Genomic DNA, 18,948 nt, shown 5'->3' with positions numbered 1-18,948 from the left:
AACTTACAGTTGATGAATGGCCTATTTTATTTTGTATGTATATTGAATGCTTTTATCTAGTTGCTTCTCTTTTCAACCACGCTGTTCTGTTTTGGCGGAAATAATAAAGAATTTTCTATCTATCTACTTTGTCTAGCCATTTATCTAGCCGATTGTTAGTTGTTGCTATGGACACAAAAACCGCTTGGCAACTGTAAGCCCTTGGCGCAGGCGCAGTCCTCTTAAATGATGCACTGTGGGATTGCAGGACATTGACATAGCAACCAGGCGACAGAGTCACTAAGTTTTTCACTCCTAGTTAGTTTCGTGTATTTTTTCTTGGTTAAAAGTACTTAGCTTGGCTTTTTATTTACTACCATGAATGCGGCAGTGGTGAAAAAGACCCAGGACACGTTGGGCAAAGTGATAAAGAAGCCGCCGCTCACCGAGAAACTGCTAAGCAAGCCTCCTTTTCGATACCTGCACGATATCTTCAGTGAGGTGAGACTCAGCTGCTGACATTACACTCGAGAAAGCAAGCTGGATTTTATTTAAGGGGCGCGACACTCTTCTCAGAAGCCTAGCAAAGCCCAATGCCACTTCTAAGTTAAAAACACAGACACGGGAGCTAGTTAGCCGGCTAATGCATAAAAGTTAGCATGAAGCTAACCAAGTAAGTTCGCGAATATTACGGAACATTTTGTAAGCTCCGATTTCTGCGGCTCCAGATTGTCAGTAACACTAATCCCGATAGTCAAGGGGTGCATTAGCAATTCATTTAAATGACAGGTTGCGCTTTAGTTAATATGGTGGGTTAGCAAGTGAGCTAGCTGTTTCAGCAGCGTCGTCTTGTTGCTAGGCACGACCTGAGCGCACACACGAATCAACAAACCGTTTTCCCCCGCTGCTGGCTTAAAGGAGGGCACCTGCCAGTTAGGATGAACCTGTGCTAGGTTCCTTGAATCCGTCACGTTGAGAACACAGATGCTGATCAGCTTATGGTTCAGCTAAAAACAAGCACAGGCTGTGCTATAATTGGTGTTTCTTTGATTTCCCTTCATTTATTTAAAGCTGCTTGCAAGGCATGCATATATGATTAAGTTATAGCCGATGGCTTTCTGGGGTTTGCCAGGAAGATCTGTCTTCTGTGGCCTAGAGTAAAACACTCTCAGATGAAGAGAAGTGCAGATACAGATCAGGGTCAGTTACATACTCTCACAGGTATTTCATGTGCATTAGACAAGCAATTGTACCACGTGAGAGTTTTCTGGTTCAGAATGGGTGTAGGTTGTGATTACACCTGGCACTTCTGAAAGTAGAAAGCATTTTATTGTCCTGACTCCCTATGTGCTCTTTTCCGTTCTCTTTCCTCTGCCCCTCCCTGAGCGTGCTTCCGTTGGAGGATTTCTGTTAAAAGGGAGTTACTCCACTCTACTATCACAATGTGCTTGCTCATAGGTTGTCACTTGTTTGTTGGAGTTCTTTAACACTGTAGGTGATAACCCTACCATGAGGCAACTTTTGTGGGAATTTGGATTATACAAATAAACTTGAATGGAATTGAATACTGTTTCTCTTAGCCATTTTTAAATGTGATGTTTAAGTACGTGCATGAGAGAAATAACAGCCAGTATAATAGGATGAAAGGAAACAATATAAGTACAATAAAGGTGATTTTCCACCTCAGAACAGTTTTTTCCCTCCCTTAGTTAGATAAATATCATCATTGGCATTGTGAAATCTAAGATTACTGGAATTTTCAAAGAAAAGATTAATGAGTCTAATGTGTAAACAAAAGAGGCAAAAGAGAACCTTTCTCAGTTTTTAATTTTTTGGGTGGTTAAATGGCATCCATTTAATTAGGAGTCAGAAATGACAGGACAATATATGAATGTATTCTAATGTTGTCTGTGGCCACCCTTCCAAAGATCCATTTTGAGTAAGTACAACTGCTGCAATAGTATCATGGTTCTTTAAACACACACATACACACACAGGAAACACTGCATCATCTCCACGGCCTGTTGTCAGAGCCCTGTTGTTAGTACACTGCTGATCTTTATGATCAAACTTGCTTTGCTCACTTGCGGCTTCTTTCATTTTCTTTTTCAGCATTTTATATGCACAGTTGACTCCTTTTACATAAGGTGTCAAGCAGAGTAAAATCTCTTACGCTCTTCTCAACAGAGGTGCCAACTCATTCTCACCTGTTCAGCAGTCTTATATTTCACTCCAGGTTCATGCATATTTGATAAAGGGAAGAGTGTCGGCATGTTGGACTCCCCTCCTCTGACTAGGAATATGTCTGAATATGACTGTAGGGCATAAACTGCTAAAGCTATAAAGGTTTTTTGTGGTTGTTGTGTTACTTTAATGTTTAGGTTAATGCTCAGCAAAAATTGTTGTTGTTTTTTTAGCCCACAGGTGAAAAGCACTGTTCCTGCACATACATACAAACAGACTTCGGAGTGAACTTCTCGATGTACAGAAGCTAAAAATGGCATATCGTTGTAGTTTCATGTCTGTTTAAAATGACCCTTTTTCAACCATTTTCAGGTCATCAGGACTACTGGTTTTATGAAAGGCCTGTATGAAGAAAATGAAATGAAGTCAGACAGTGTAAAGGTACGTCTGTTTGACGGCTATGCTTAATAATATCACTAATTACAGTCTTTCCTTTGATTTGATTTTAATTGACTCTTTAATGCAATGGTGTTATGACCTAAGAAGCAGCCTTGCTCAATTATTAAGTCACACAGTCCTGTGTAATGACTGTGTGTGTGTGTGTGTGTGTGTGTGGGGGGGGGGGGGGGGGGGGTGTCAAACGCCTTACAAGAAAACAAAAATGTAAAGTTTTGGTAAAAGCTCATTCAGACATTGCTCTCAGTTGTGAAATGCTTAATCATAAGGCATAGGCTGATATTGTTACTGTCATCTTTTAAAGACTTGCCTTTTTCTCTACTTTTTAATGTCAGCTATGTATTTTATTAATTGCTTTGAATAGAGATTTCATAAAGGCATTAACACTGAAAAGCTCACCCTATTAGATGCGACACAGAAGGGCCAGGTGATTGCACCAGACACACGTCCTTATGTTATGCAGTTGGCAGCCTTCTCAAATGCAGCAGGCTGATGGACCAGAGGGGCTGTTTAGCTGGGTTATTAGTCTAGAGTAAGGTCTGTTTTATTAACACCCAAGAATTAAATCAAAGGAGTGTTTTTGTCTGTTCCTCCATTATGAAAGATGGTCCTTGTTAAAAATCCAGGTGTTCCATTTCACCTTTTGTCTGCCTTATTAAAAACAAGACTGATTGGCCCTTTGAGGTTCAGGATTTGAAAGCTAACAATTATACTCTACAAATGGCACAGTCACATTTACAATGTGTGGCAGACTTAAGATTCACACCCTGCAAAGTAAAATATACTTACTGTAATGTAAGTAGCATTATGAAGAAAATAGTGGTGTCAGAGTTAAAGGGTGGACACAAATGGTGATTATGGGCCAATTATAGTTTATTTGCATGCTATTTTATACCGGACTCAACCAAGATGCTCATCTAAGGCAGAAGTAACTTCAGCTAATCTCTGCAAAGATCCACATTTCTCAGATTGTTTAATCATCCTAAACTGTGTCCGAAAATGAATCTCGTTGGAGTTACCTCCTGTGCACTGTCACCCTTTTTCTTTCTAGGATAAGGACTCAAAAATAGCCTTCCTTCAGAAAGCGATTGACGTTGTGATGCTGGTCAGTGGCGAGCCCCTGGCAGCAAAGCCAGCCCGCATTGTAGCCGGCCACGAACCAGAGAAAACCAACGAGCTGCTGCAGGCCATCGCCAAGTGCTGCCTCAACAAGGTCTGTCTTATTAGATTACACACTCACGCTGAAAAGCTAAGTTAAGAACGCACTCTTATTTCACTAATTTATCCATTTTTCATGTTGTCTCTGTTATATCCGAGACACAAATGAAACTAGCTCTCCATTAAAAGGAAAATGAAGTATGTGTTATTTTTCACATCCAGATATTGCTCGATTGGGAAAACTGTCTGGCTGCCTCAGGGAGACATTGAAAGTATTTAATTGAACCCTGGAGATTGAGTGTAAACAGATGAGCAGATGCCTGGGGTTGTTGCTCCATAAATGTATGTATGTGGTTACAATTGCTGTAGTAATGGTATTTAATAGCAGCAAACAAATTAAGAACAACAACAAAAAGTAAAGCGAATTCCCACAAGCCTGACATTTTAATGAATAGTGAAGAACTGTTAAATGGGCTGTTTTTCCTGAATTGTGTTTATTTTTATTTTTTCCCCTTCAACCGAATCTTAGAGTTTTCAGATTTAAGGTTCAATCCAATCATAAAGTTTCTCCTTTTCAGGGACACTTTGGAACGTAGATGCTGTTTAAAGCTGTTCAGTGAGTTTTACTTTATCACATTGTCTGATCCTCCTGTACATTTAACTGCAGATGTCCAGTGATGACGCAGTGAAGCGAGTGCTTAAAGGAGAAAAAGTGGACATTAAAACCAAAGCCAGTACCTCTAGGTCCCAGGACAAGGAGAATAGGGAGGGACGGGAACATCATGTGGATAGAGAGGTGAGTCTTCTTAAATGGCATCCATTAAATAATCTAACACTTTCAGACATATTAATGTTTCTTCAGATGTCCTCAGAATCTATATTTTAACGTTCACACCAAAATACTGCAAAGAATTTTTTTGTAGCACACCTCAGATATATATATATATATATATATATATATATATATATATATATATATATATATTTACATTTTTCAATAGGATTTAAAAAAATGATTAGGCCTACTGTGAACTGCATGATGTATAACTGTTAATATATTATTTCAGGAGAAGAAGAAGATCACAGAGCGCAGCAGCAGCCGGGACCAGAAAGACCCAGACCAGCCCAAAGAACAGGAGAGCCGACGCAGAGATGGAGAGAAAGAGCACCGTCGTGACAGAGAGCGCTCGGAAAAACACCATCGCAGCGAACAGGACCGCCATGCGAAAGACCGTGACAAGGACAAGAGTCGAGACCGGGAACGAGACAAAGACAAAGGACGAGTCAGGGACAGAGACAGAGAGAGAGATCGAGACAGGGAAAAGGACAAAGAGAGAGACAGAGAAAAGACAAGAGAGCAAGATTCTCACAGAGAGAGAGACAAGGAAAAACGAAGAGATCGAGACAGAGAAAAAGAAAGAGACCGACACAAAGATGGGGATGAGAGGAAGAGAAGTGGAGAGAGTGGAAACAGCAAGGTATGTTTGCAGCAAGGACAGCACACATTTCCCTTTTCCAGTCGCCGTTTCAGCTTAGAACATGTTAAATATACAGTGTGTGACTGAACAAATACATGAAAAACAACAGAATGTAGTTCTTACAGTTGTTTGTGTGTGCGTTCAGGTCCGAATATCAGAGGACCAGCAAAAACCATCCCCTGAAGAGCCCATTAAAACAGCCAAACCTGCACCAGCGGTAAGATCTGTATTTTCAGATATCTGACAAATCAAATCATTTCTGAGTTTCACAGACATTAATGACAGAGAGGTGCAGTGGTTTCATTTGCTTACGCTTGAATTATTAATCCTGACACATCACACGGGCTCATGAACTATTCTAATTTCTTTTCTGATTTTTTTTTTTTTGCCTCTTATTCTTGCAAGGAACCAAATCCAGCTGAAGAGGTATTACTGCAGACGATTTAGTTTTTGAATGTAGTGGGTGGCTAGCTGCGTGGTTAAAGACTACTTCAGGCTGTAGTGTGGCAGATTGTGTTCCCTCACTCAGTGTGTAACTGATACATGTGATGATTGTGTGACTTGTATTTTTGTCTTCACAGCTCACAGAAGCAGCTGAGAACCAGGTAAAAACTCATTGAAAAAAGGTCTCAGTGGGATTTCTTCATTTCAGATCCACTACCAGTACAGTTACAAACCTTTTGATATTACTGTGTTTAAATACCTCCTGGGCTGTGTTAGAGGAAGTGAGTTCCCTGTGTTTCTGTTGTTCAGCTGGAGAATAAATGTTTGAATGTCTGAGTTTCGTATTTCTCCTCTAACACATCACAAGATGATGTCTTGGTGTGGCAGTGTGTTTGTACTGTCGCGTGTTGTTCAGTTCAGTGTAAAGCAGGGTTCACAGCTGGTTGACAAACATGATAAATTCTCAGTTGTCTGCATTTCTAGCTTTGCTTTGTTCTTACTAATCTTTCCTACATCTCCCTCGATATTGTTGCGGTCTGTTTGGGTGAGATATAATCTTAATGCCTCTGCAGTTATTATATTAAATGTTTGGTTTTGAAACTTTTGTACCTCGACACAGCCTCTTTTGTTTTTCAGGAGGGACGCAGCCCTTTTTTTTCTGTGTTATGTTAAAATGTTACTACATGACAAAGATTTCAGTTTTCAGATAAAATAATTAATTACAGTTACATCTGTGTGTGCTTGTCGTCAGTCATCCATTTTTTTCTTTTTTGTGTTTTCCTTTAACACAGTCTGAGAGTCCAGCGAGAATACCTCGGCCTGCATCTGCCAAGGGGCAGCGGCGAAGACCCAAAATGGGAGATCAAGGTGACACCCGGCACCCCCTCCTTCAGCTTTATTCATTGACAGCAAGAATATATATTTAATAATTAATAAAAATGTGGCAGAAAGACTTTTTAGTTTGATAGTTTTCTTTTTACGCTTCAATAATAAAGTAACTTGCTCATTCGCCTTGCTCTTCCACTTATCCTTTTCAGGGATTACATTGTTGTGTAAGTAATACATTTTTTTTTATTTGTTTCCCTGCAGAAGAATCTGACAGTGAAGGCGGTAAGTGCTTGCTCTCTTTTATGAGTTCATTTAAAGAAAACCAAAGTTTTTAAGTTATTCCATGAAATCGGTCCCTTAAAAAAAGGTCAACATAAAAGGTTAACTCAGATACTGATTGAACATTAATTGTGTGCATAAATCAATCGAATTACTCTCACAGTAACACCTTTAACAAACCTTAGCAGATACATTAACTACCTCTGCGGTGACAGTAGAAGGTATGAAATAACTTGATATTCCGGTCTGAGTAACAAAGTGAGCCAGTGACTGAATGACTCACTTACCGTTTAACAACGATAAATTTTTTTTTTTTTTTTTTTTTGTTAAAACCTCTGAACAAGTCGTTCAGGTTTGTTTGTGAAGGTCAATATTAAATACAGCGTTTCAATGGGACCCAACCCAAACTCACCTGCATGCAAATGAATAGGAGCCACACCTGTGGGAAAGATAACAGCAGGACAAATAGCCCCATGAAGCAATTATGGTTTATAGAAATTCCAGTCAGTCTTCACATTTCAGCAGAGCTACGGTAAAAATGCATTTTTTTTTATCTGTCCGTGGAAGCTTTGACAATGAGATTTTAAAGCCTCGTCCTGTGTGCTGTACCACCTGCACCAGGCAGTAATCTGCCCTCTTTTGCACCTGTTTTGCTTCTGACTGCACTCTGTTTGAAAGAAAGGTGTAGTTTAGTTTGGCGTGGTGAGAAATCACGAGAGCCTCACCCAGCAATGGTGTCAAAGGAGCTTGAAGTATACATCAGTGCATCCAGGTGAGAGTTTAAGCCACTGGAGATCTGAAAGAATAAGAGCTTTAGTTGATGCTAAATGAGTCTTTAAATCATATCAAAGATTTTAGGAGTTTTATAATAGAGCACAAAGCTAGCTCAGGAACATTGGTGCATATTTGGTCATGCAGTGTTTTATGACGAGTCAGAATACAAAATGTTGTTATGGGAGGGATTCCTGTTATGTTATGCAAAGCGAATTATTATCTGTTATTTTTCTTTAGCAGATGGAGATGTTCATTTATCCCAGAGACCTGTTCCTCAAGAAAATGGAGAAGTTGGAGGATCGTCAGCGTCATCTGACATGGCTTCCAGGTCTTTAAAGTTAACACTGTCACTAATGAGCCACTGTGCATGGTCACATGCAGATGCTATTCAAGTTACATGTTTTAGTACTGAAGTGGATTTTGTGTTTGTCATAAAACACACATAGAAAAAGTTGTATTGATTGAGTGGTAGTTACACACATGAATACTTTCAGGAAGTTTTATGACATGTAATTTCACAGTTGCAGTTTAGTGTATGGTAACCAGTTAATATTTTAACATACCATTAGCGAGGTGAGATTTCTGGACATTAGCCTTATTTGTCAATGTTTGGGAGGTCCGAGGAAAAAAGAACAGAAGTAGATTGAGAGAAATGCTTCCTTGGACTCGTTCTGAGGCGCTTTATCACAGTGTACTGAGGAAAAAGTCACTCTGTGGCTGTTTTAGGGTTGGAACTTCTTTAGGACACATGCCTGAAGATCCTGTGGGATGAAACATTGCTTTTGCGTGTTTTAGGAATTAAATGATGACATTAGAGCCAATATTGTCCGGGCTTTTTCCTCACCTAAAAATGTTTGCTCTTTTTTCTAATGCTGGTCCACACTTTGGACCTATTTCCTCACCACAGGGGAACCATGAAGTGTTTATGATGTCCACTCTACCAGCATGCCTTATCTTATAGGTGCCAATCATTGTGTTGCTGGCACTTGAAGGTGCTGGTACTGAGCTCTACACGATATGACCATATCATGCAATGTTATGCACAAACCTCCAGTAGACTTTACAGTTTGGATTATAAGGAGAGGAAACGATTTGATTGGTTGGTGGAACAGCTGTGGTGCAGCAGCATCTGTTGCTGTTCTCAGTTTTGTTTATAAAAAAATGAAATGTAAAGCTGTCTTTTAGATTATGGTTGATTTTTTTTTTTCTCCATTCTTCAACAGTAGACAAATAGCACGACCCAGCAGTGCTCGCCCAGCACCTCCTCGAGTCAAGAGACAGGAAAGCTACACTGATGCGAGCCCGGCTGAGAGGTGACTTCATCATTCATATTCATTAATGTTTCTTATGTTCAGATTATGCTGTGTGACATCATTCTTCGCCTAGTTTAGTTCCTACTAGATGTTGAGCCCGTCTAAATGGTTTTTGAACAGTGGAGCAGTGCAGCAAGTCTAACCAGTCACACAGCAGTCAAGCAACATGAATCTCTCCTCTTCATGCTCCTGCCTTTTAAATCTTCTTTAGAATGAGTCAGCCTCTTTGTTCGTCTCTAAGGCTCTCTAGTGCCAAGCCCTCGGCACCCGTCATCATGGATGGAAAAAAGATCGCGGAGGAAGATGAGGATGATGATGAACAGTTTCTTGTGGAGGAGGCAGTCCCTCCACCCTCAGGTGCTCCTGAAGTGGAGGTGGTGAGTGACTTGAACAGTAACTTTTTCATAGAAAAATCTAAGCAAGGAGTAGTTACTATATTTTCTGTTATTCTTATCTATTACAGGAACCTACCCAAGAACTAGACAAAGATGAGAAACACGGTACAGAGCTACATTTAAAATATATATATGTGTGTGTTTGTGTGTGTTTTTAATTCCAGCAGTGCCTCATTTTCTTCTGAATCTCCTGAAATTACTTTTCTCTAACTGTAGGTGGCCTCGTGAAAAAGATCCTTGAGACCAAAAAAGACTACGAGTCGTCCCCGGTGTCCCTGAAATCTAAAGAACAGGTACTGGCCGTGTAGAAGTATTTCGCTTTTGTCCACTAGAGGGCAATATTAGCCTGGCTCTTACCGAAAAACTAGTCTCACCAAAAACCTGGGTTGAACCTTTCCGCCATCTCTCTCAGTCATTCTTTCTGGAAAGCTTGCTCCTTGGGAACACGCTCTTACCACACCGAAAAAACACAGCGCAACCCTGGTTATTATCAAAAGAAAGATATAAACAAATGAAGTGGGGAGGTGTAATTGCACTGCCTCGAAACCACAAAAATGTTCCCCATCAGTGAAGCTGAAGGGCTAATCACCAAACAAGCAAGTATGGGCCTTAAAGGACCACACACACAATTAACACACTCATCAAGATGTCTGGAGCAAAGTGAGCTTGTTTTCTTGGGTTGCCCACTATCTCAAGTTACATACTGCTTTATTTTGTTAAAAGCATCTACAATCCTTGAAACAGGCTTTTTTTTAGCTCGTGCCCTCTATTTTTTTACACGTCTTTATACATATACATGTTTTTTTGATGTGTGTTTTTGTTTTTTGGGGACTGGTGGGTTTCGCACACAGATCAGAAGCGCTCGGTTTTATCGTTTTTTTGTTTTGTTTGTTTGTTTGTTTTTCTATTTTCTCCTCTTTGACTTTTAGTCTTCATAATATACACGATTGACCAGTTTTCTCAAGGTGACATGCTTCTGCCATTGCTCACGTTCGACATTTCCCCACAGTGAGCCTTTGTACCAGTCAGACTTCCATCAATATTTGGAGTATCAGACAGTGTGAAGCTTGCAGTTTGGTCTGTAGTCCGTGGCGTGAGGTGGTGTATGCTGTCTGCTTTGGGTGGTCCACTTCACTGAAGCTGACCACCCTGCCTCTGATGGATGCACTGTTTTGGCCTGTAACTCATGCAAAAACACCCTGCTGATCTATCTCTTCCAAACTGCGACTTCAGGCATCATCCCTCATAACTCACACCTGCAGGAATGTTTTGGCCCAGCTTTTAACAAACCTTACTGTTGTGCGAGCGTGCACATGTGCAAACAGACACTCACAGAGGAAACCTTCAGAATAACCGGCTCTTTGAGTAACGTGAGCGCACGCTTGCGGAGATTATTCTAATTTTCTTAATGTAGCCTCCTCAGATTTCAGGGGCCTCCAGTCTGCCATCCTCGACTCTCCTGTGTGATCTGCAGTCGAATGTTCGCCCCTCTGCCGCTATTGGCTTTTCCTCGTCAGCTGTATAAAGAACTATAATGACTTCCTTCCTGACATGAAAGGGTGGAGAGGTCAGCTTAGAGTAGATTTTTTTTTCTTTTATTGTAATCACAGTAAAATGCGCAGGCACAAAAATGTAAATATTGAGTTTCATTGGTGTGTGCAGTTTGAAATTATGCTGCTGCAAGTGGTATTATTTTAATACCAGTATTTAAAAACAGTGTCTGAGTAAGTTGCAAGTCACACTGATTTAGCGTCAGGCTCAGTACGCACATCCTGGCCTTTTTGTATATTTGAAGTCTTTATTCTGTCCCACTTTGTTAGTCCTAATTTAATTGTGTTCTTTCTCTGCTGATGTAAATAAAGGGAACACTTAAACAGCCAAGTGATTATATTTTGCTGTGTCCCAGCACTGTGTGCGTGTCTTTGCTGTATATTTTTGGGGATGACCTTCCTCATGACCTCTTGGTGGCCTTGTATATTATTCCGAGATGGTTCTCTTTCTATTTAGACAGAATCCGCTCCTTGCAACAGCTGCGTTTTCATAAGAATTTTTGTGTACTTTTTTCCCCCCATTAAATTAGCCTTGATGAAGGTTTGTAGTGTATAAATAAACCCCGTGGCATACAAATGGATGGCTGTTGAGTGAGAGTCACGGAGCAGGAGGGCCAGAATACTCTCTGCAGAATTGTCAAGAAAATAAATACTCTGCTCTCCAGACCTGTGTCTTCATAAACATGGAGCGTTTTTTGTGGAAACATGAGGAAATGACCCCGTGGCATTCCATTAGTCACATTACTTTTTTAGAGGTCATATTGACAGGTTTTGGTCAGGTTTTTGAGTAACCTACCTGAAGGCAGCTGAAAATTGTTTTCTGGCTTGAACTCCACCTTGATGATATATTTAATACCTTCAAAGCCGTCGCTCCATGAGAACCTTTTAAAGATTATGAAGCTTTTTTAAAGCTCAGTTTCCATTTTCCGGTTGCTGCAGTACAGCCAGCGGTCCCCTGGAAGTTTCCTCTCACTTCACCTGACACCCCAGGGGTTTGCTCCTCGATGTCTCCCCAGTGGGCCACAATGACCTTCTAACAACATCCTGTGACCTCATTTTTTTTCCCCTCCTTACTTCACTGACTTCAAACTATTTTTATGATCTAGCAAGACTTCTGAATAAACTTTTAGGAAAACTAACCCTAAATCTCATTCTGTGATTACGCTTCCTGGCTCACCTCTCGGGTTTTTTACAGGAAAGCAGCTGACATCTGCTGTGACGGTAATAGCCAGGTTTGCGCTCTCTTCTAAGGAAGCTGATGTTACGCCATCAGTGACACAGCTCACGTCTAAATCATTGTTTTCCCAGTTAATCAGACCCTAAAGATTGCTGTGCCACTGACAGGCTCCATGTTTACAAGCCATTTTTCATGTCAGAGGATTCTTTGAAGAATGTTTTTCTCCTACGCCAGAAAATCCCCACAAGCGCTCCATAAATCACATTTTTGCATGCATTTCCTAATTAAGCTCATTAGGCATGTGATGACTGAGTGAATTTTACTTTGTATTGTACCTCACCATGTCATAATCAAGTGTTTGGAGATTTTCGGGTCTGCCGTCCCAACTTTTGAAGGAGGTTTTTAAATGTAATGAATGCAGCTCCACGGGACAGAGAAAACGTTTAAACCTTCGAAAAACCTCCTAAAACCTCTTTGTTTTGAGTCCACAGCCACTTCTTTGGCATCAGCCAAAGGTCGTGTCTTCCTTTTGCATCGTGCTTTTATCGCCGTCTAAGATAATGGGAAAACCTGCCCCTTTCCTCCTCTCTCGCCCCTGCGCCTCTGCGGTCACCTTGTCTAAATATTGTTCTGTGATCTGGGTGAGAAGAAGGAAAACTAGGAGCACACAGGTCTCGCAGACACCGACGAAGACCTCCATAAAGCTTGATTTATATCTACATGGACAGAGTGCGCATGTACAAGGGGTCATGTTTTCATGCCAAGTTTTTTATTTTCCAACAGAGAAGAAGTGGTGGGGGTGTGGAGGTAGCATGGGGATGGCAAACAGAATGAAGCCATGGGTCCCGTCTGGGCTGTGCAGACCAAACCGCAGCCAGGCAGGCCGAATGAACCATAGAGTATTTGTCTAGCTGCAGGGTTCATGGTGCGCAGTGGAAAGCCACCCACCTTGTTGGGGGGACCAGCAGGCCAAGGCATTTCAGCCCTCACACTCTTGCGCTACCACAAAGGAACAGCAGAGCGAGGTCGACAGAAGTGTGTGCTTTCCCTCTGCAGAGAAATGGTGGCAAACAATAATGTTTGATGTCATTTCTGCTGTGTGGTCTCGTCTAGTCGAGCTGCTTTTCAGAATTGTAATTAGTGAGGCGATTGGTTTGTTTTAAGAGGTGCCTTGATAAGGCAAAAGCTACAGTGCCAGCTACGCCAACCATATGTGCTCCACTGCTCAGCTGGGGGCGTGACAGTCGGTGTGTTTGAATGAGGAAGCTGTCATTTAGTTTGCACTGTGCTGCAACTATGAATTCCTCTGCCTCGTGAAGGCAGGTGCTGCCATTTGTGAAGCCAAATAGCATAATTTGGGCCAAGCTTGAAAGGAGGCATAAGTGTAGGAGTTGTTACTTAATACTTTAGTAAAATAACCCCACTGCCACAGCCTGTTACTAAAATAAACAGGACTTAAAGACCAAGTTTGCTGGTGGGGGTTGTTCACTGTATGCTTCGTCTGATCCTCTGGTTGGTGTGTGTGTGTGTGTGTGTGTGTGTGTGTGTGTGTGTGTGTGTGTGTGTGTGTGTGTGTGTGTGTGTGTGTGTGTGTGTGTGTGTGTGTGTCTGTAAGGTTGCAGTTTGCAGTGCTTTCAAATTACGCACACACATTCAGGCCTCGCGAATCCCAGCTGAGCAAACATCCTTGGGTTTGCTCCTTACCGAGGGAGGTCCCTCCCTGATACCTTCCCCTCCTTTTCTCCATCAAGGGTCTGAGTGTAATTGACATAGAGCGACACCCCCCCCCGTCCACTTTAGCCGCACACCATACACTGGAAGCCTTCAGCAGCCAGTCAGCCCCGTCCTCCTACTTTAACCAACACAATTCAGCAGCACCTTTGATCTTTATATATACAGCTAGGTTGGTAGAATTCCCGCCTAACATTTTTAGCCTTGAAATCCCAAACCACTAAATGCAGCCCTGCTCTGGCTCTGGATATTTGAGACTTTGCTGAAAAAGGTGGAATTCCTAAAGAGGGTTTATTGTGTATTGGTCTGGGGACACACAAGTGATTTGTGTCTGTTTGAAACATTGCTGAGTGGGAAACCGTCCCACGTCATCAGCTTGCGTGTGCTTAGAATCTGATGTTTGCAAGTTTTGAATTCAATGTTTTTAATCCACCCGACCTCACCTGTCATACCACCTTCCCTTTCAGAATTTGGTGTCTGAAGCAGCGCAGAAAAAGGAGCGGGATATGGTGACAAAAGAGATCGAACGGCTGCGCTCATCCATTCAGCTGGTGTGCCGTAGTTCCCTACCTTTAGGCAAGATCATGGACTACATCCAGGAGGACATGGATGCCATGCAGGCTGAACTGCTTTCCTGGCGGCGGGAAAACAAGGAGCACGCACAGGCCTTGCTGCAGGAGCAGAGGTTCGGTCACCGAATAATTAACACACTTTTTAATCTTTGTGCTGTTTCCAACACCAGATCACACACACACACACACACACACACATTTGTGATTCTAGCTATACTCTTTTTGTACTCTTACAGTCAAAAAAAAGAAAGACGACTATCAGTACTTCACAAGCTGCTAAGTCATCTTCTGCTTTCATGCACACAATTATTGTATCCCTTCTTTGTGTGTGCGTGCTGCAGAGCGACAGATCGGGCAGTGGAGCCTCTTAAAGCTGAGCTAGCTGAGCTGGAGCAGCTGATTAAGGACCAGCAGGACAAGATTTGTGCTGTACGGTCCAACATACTGAAGAATGAAGAGAAGATCCAGAAAATGGTGACTGGAATCAAGGTCTCCTCCAGAACCTGAACAAGAAACAAGATGCACAAGAAAACCCCCAAAAACGCACTGAACATTCAGGTGGGAGTGGGTTCTCATTCAGAATAATGGTAAGGCCATTTTTCTTGGAGGTGTTGTGGAATTACGGGACCACTTTTAGGTTTTCAGACCAGGAGATGGACCCAAATATATTCCTACTCCACTTTAAGATATTGGTACTTGAAAGGGCCGCTCGACGGTTTAGAGGTCTGAAACTGTTCCCAAAAAACTAGATGATGGATTGGAAAAAGTGGATGATGCTGGAGACATAGCAGCTGAAAACACTGACAGATGAATGAATAAATAAAATGCATCTTTATGATCTGCACACTAACGTAACCCAATCTTTTGCCCTTCTTTTGAAATGGTGCCTTCGTGCATTGAGCCAGTGCACAGCTCACAACTTGAACATTACAGCAGAAAGCTGCACATTCATCCACTAGACCAAATTTGAAATGTTTCCTCGTTCATTTAATCACCGAGTTTTTGAGGGCGTGGTGCACTCGGCATGTTATTCTTGTGAGCACTTGATATTTGACATGCAGTTTGACCGGAGTAGTGAGCAGACCCGTAACAGTAATTAAACATACTCACGGCACATCCAGCTGATTGAAAGCAGGAGGAACGTTTAGATAGAACGTTTACATTTTCTACAAAACAATCGGACGCTCGTGGAGAGGCCTGGAGTGGAGCTGATAACAACGCGTGTTACATGAATGTAGTGTCTTGGCGTGAATTTGTCCAGTAACATTTTCCAACCTTTTAACATTTCATTGACATTTACAGTTTTCATAAACCAATTTTTTTTTTACTGTGTTAAATCGAAAAGAAAAAGAAGACTGCTTTACTCTGCCAGCTCACTAGGGATGGGTATCGTTTAGGTTTTATCTGATACCGGTGCCAAATCGGTACTTTTGAAACGGTGCCGGTGCTCAAACGGTGCTCAAACCGGTGCTTAAAGAATGGAGAACACAAAATTGGTCCAAAAACCTCTCATATTCAGCTGTTTTTTGTAAAAATATAACAATGTTAGCCTTTTCTGCAGCTATGGGGCATATATGGTATCACTCTTGGCTGGAAGCAGTGCTTAAACAATGGAAAAAACACAAACTTTGTCCTAAACCTCTCATGTTTAACTGTTTTCCACTTTTTCTTTGGTCATTTTAGCCTTTTTAGCCAGGGTGAAGGGAGTATCTGCCATCAAACAAGAGGACAGCATGTAGCTATGATGATGTTTGCTAGTTCACCTTACATGCATTAATGTAATAACGTGGTTAGCCTACTCAACGTAAATTAGCTACTCACGCAGAGAAGAACGGCTGCTGCCACCATCATCCGTCATCATTTCTGCTACACTGGCAGGGTTAGGGGCCAGGACTCTCCTCTTCGTGTTTTTGGGGGATGTTGCATAACAGGCAACCCACCCGCAGTAGATGTGCACGGTGTGAGGTCTCGCAGCAAGCTGTCAAATACGGCGCATTTCTGGGCTTTTAAAAAAAACGCTATGCATCGCCAGGTGTTTCATCGGATTCTTGGTGTTAGCTCCTTTGACAGTATCACAGTATCAGCTTAAAGCACGTGTTGCTGCTGAGTTTGCATATTTTGCTGTGGAGTACAGCCAGACTTTTGACCGCTTCGCCTTGGACATTTTTAATCTGTAGCTCTGCTCTAACAGAACGTACGTACCTGGCCCCGCCTACTATCCTCGGAAACGTAAAATGATTGGCTAGAAGTGTATCACAGCTCAGGAAAAAAAAGCACCGAAATAAAGCACCGAAATGTGCGCTGCTTTTCGGTCTGGTTACTACCGTTTATGTCAGAACCGGTGCCATCATGGCACCGGACACCGGTACCCATCCCTACAGCTCACTAGTGCAAAGTCTGTGTAATGTCTGATGTCCCCCTGTGAGAAAAGTAGATGTGAGCGGTGATTTCAAAGTGAGTCAGTGAGTGTCACGCATCCTGCCTCCTGCACGCTTTAACCAGAGCAAACCTTCATCTGACCCAAACTGTGAGCTCACAGTGTGCTGCATGTGGGAGAGGACACCACCGGCAATATCTCGAGTCTTCGTTCTTTAGCTGTTATCCGAAGGTCATGAGTGGAAACTGCTTGCGCTACTTTAAAAACACTCTTCCACTTTTGAGGCACTGCTGCACTTTGATTAGAGCGTTTTTAGAAAAAAGCTTTTTGCAATAAGCAATGTTCACACTCTGTCGTATTTCTAACTCTTTTATAAATACACTAAGCTTGTATACTTTAAAGGAAAAAGCAGTGAGCATGCAGGGGAGCCACCATCTTGTACTGTCGTACTGCCAAACTGATAGGAAGTTTTGTAAGCTTTCTCTATACATTGAAAAATATGAATTCATATTTTACTAGCTTCCTTTGCAACTTGTAAGAAATGCTTTGCACTAATATGAACATTGCTGGACTTGTAGTAAGTTGGATAGTAGAGATGAGAGACTGAAACTAGATCCTGCCTCAGTTTCCCTGAAAATGTTGGTATTGAAAAGGTGAAAAAAAGAGTCATCCAAATGTGAATGAAACAAAAATACAAACTTTGCGTGGCTGCTGAGTGAAAGTGCGGTAACCACACACACACAGAAAGTAATTTACAGTAATTTTACAGTTTTTAAGACTTGTACACAGCTTGTTATTCTGGTTGGTTCTGCTGCACTTTTTCTTCCCAGAAAACACAATTACACAGAAAATCACTGCTGGAAAATAACACTTCCTGTGAAATGTAGGTGATTTTGATGAATGGAATCCATTACACCTTTTCTCCATCATAACCACTAAATGCAGTTTTTACAGAACTAGATGCTTTATTTCATATGCGAATGTGGCGACTTGTACACTGCACAGCGGCTCCCTTTCTCACAAATATTTACACCACCTAAATATTTATTTTCTGCCCAGACTAGGATTTCTGCCTGCCTTACCAAACCTGTGGGTTAGCAAACTTGTGGCTGACACAACATGTGGGCTGGGAGTCATTGGTGGAAAAATGAGGCTTGAAACTAGAACAGAAATCCAGTGGGCAGACATTTGTAGGCTCTGATGTTAATTTAAACGGCATTCGTGTTTGTAAGGGGAAAAATATAATGTGGCTGTCTTTTAAAAACGTGGCACTCTACATTTTAACTTATCAGGCAAAATACACTGTAATTTGACTTATCTCCATATTTATATCAGTATTATAAAAATAATACATTGGAAAACTTACAGGAAATGTTAGCGTTCTGAAAAATGTCATTTCAAAAATCTCATCTGGAAAAGTGGGAACCCGCATGCTCATTCATTATATTAAAAGGCTTTTTATCGTGTACACTATAAACTGTACATTATGTATATGTGGAGACTGTATCATAGTTCAAATAATTATATAATTTTGTAGTGGAGTGAAATAAATGGTTACATTGCAATAAAGAATTGTCTCATTTTTGTGTGTTTTTGTATGAAGTTTGAAGATGTTAGCTTGGTCTAGATTATTCCAGAATAACATTGGTATCATTTTTTTCATTTCATTTATATGTATTTCTTTTTTAAAGATTTTTGATACTCACACCCTCAAGCAGACTCTTATGTGAAAGACTCGTCCAGCAGACCATCCAGTAACATCCAGCAACTTTCTACGGCAGCGCTGTTACAGACATCTTTGTAAGACGCCCTTTAGCATCACTTTCACAGCAGCTGAGCCTTTGTTTTGCAACCTGCAGATTTAGCTGAAGCTCCTTTTGCAGAAAGACTTCAGCACACGGCGCTAAAGAAGGCAAGCCTCAGTTGTGCGTGTCTGTTTAACGATGCAGTGCAGTACACAGCAAAGTGACTCAAGACATGTCAGACAAATTCAGAGCATTTTTCTCTGAATTTATACAAAGCTTAGAAGCTCTTTTGCTTTTGAGTTTCACTAATCTTGGAGACAAATGAAAATAAAATCACTTTTGCGACTTTAATCTGTGGATAAAACACACAAGTATCCTGTTTTAATTAAATTATAATTTAAAATGATCGTGTGTGTGAGAACTAACCTGAGTATTTTGGCAGATTTTGTGTTATTACTGACCACCATGACTAACACTATGAAACTAGCTGAAGTGCACTTTTTTAACC

General features: G+C 41.3%; 1 protein-coding gene across 23 annotated transcripts; it reads left to right on the top strand.

Annotated features, from left to right (window-relative positions):
• The first annotated feature begins 214 nt into the window (after nt 1-214).
• On the top strand, nt 215-18,264 carry traf3ip1 (TNF receptor-associated factor 3 interacting protein 1). Of its 23 annotated transcripts, none has more exons than XM_080290945.1 (17): nt 215-480; nt 2,536-2,604; nt 3,671-3,832; nt 4,445-4,573; nt 4,845-5,255; nt 5,401-5,472; nt 5,661-5,681; nt 5,837-5,860; nt 6,491-6,566; nt 6,792-6,809; nt 7,821-7,908; nt 8,807-8,893; nt 9,105-9,270; nt 9,357-9,393; nt 9,505-9,581; nt 14,214-14,431; nt 14,660-18,264. In XM_080290945.1, exons 1-17 carry the CDS (start codon nt 358-360, stop codon nt 14,823-14,825), a joined length of 1,944 nt encoding a protein of 647 aa, XP_080147071.1. In that variant the 5' UTR covers nt 215-357; the 3' UTR covers nt 14,826-18,264. The 23 variants fall into 23 exon arrangements, with proteins under 23 accessions (XP_080147071.1, XP_080147068.1, XP_080147070.1 ...); XM_080290942.1 differs by having other exon boundaries at nt 8,804-8,893; XM_080290944.1 differs by having other exon boundaries at nt 7,818-7,908.
• Nucleotides 18,265-18,948: the final 684 nt, after the last annotated feature.

The sequence above is a fragment of the Astatotilapia calliptera genome, chromosome 16, assembly GCF_964374335.1.
Source record: "Astatotilapia calliptera chromosome 16, fAstCal68.1, whole genome shotgun sequence".
Classification (NCBI taxonomy): domain Eukaryota; kingdom Metazoa; phylum Chordata; class Actinopteri; order Cichliformes; family Cichlidae; genus Astatotilapia; species Astatotilapia calliptera.
The sequence above is the reverse complement of the archived record's forward strand: the minus strand, read 5'-3'. Positions and strand labels throughout refer to the sequence as shown.

What these genes read in the sequence shown, in the direction of transcription:
- traf3ip1 (XM_026145021.2), top strand. Translation starts at nt 358, where the DNA reads ATGAATGCGGCAGTGGTGAAAAAGACCCAGGACACGTTGGGCAAAGTG. An exon ending in CAGAAGCAGCTGAGAACCAG is followed by an intron (nt 5,861 to 6,490) that starts GTAAAAACTCAT and finishes CCTTTAACACAG; the next exon opens with TCTGAGAGTCCAGCGAGAAT. An exon ending in GATGCGAGCCCGGCTGAGAG is followed by an intron (nt 8,894 to 9,104) that starts GTGACTTCATCA and finishes AATCTTCTTTAG; the next exon opens with AATGAGTCAGCCTCTTTGTT.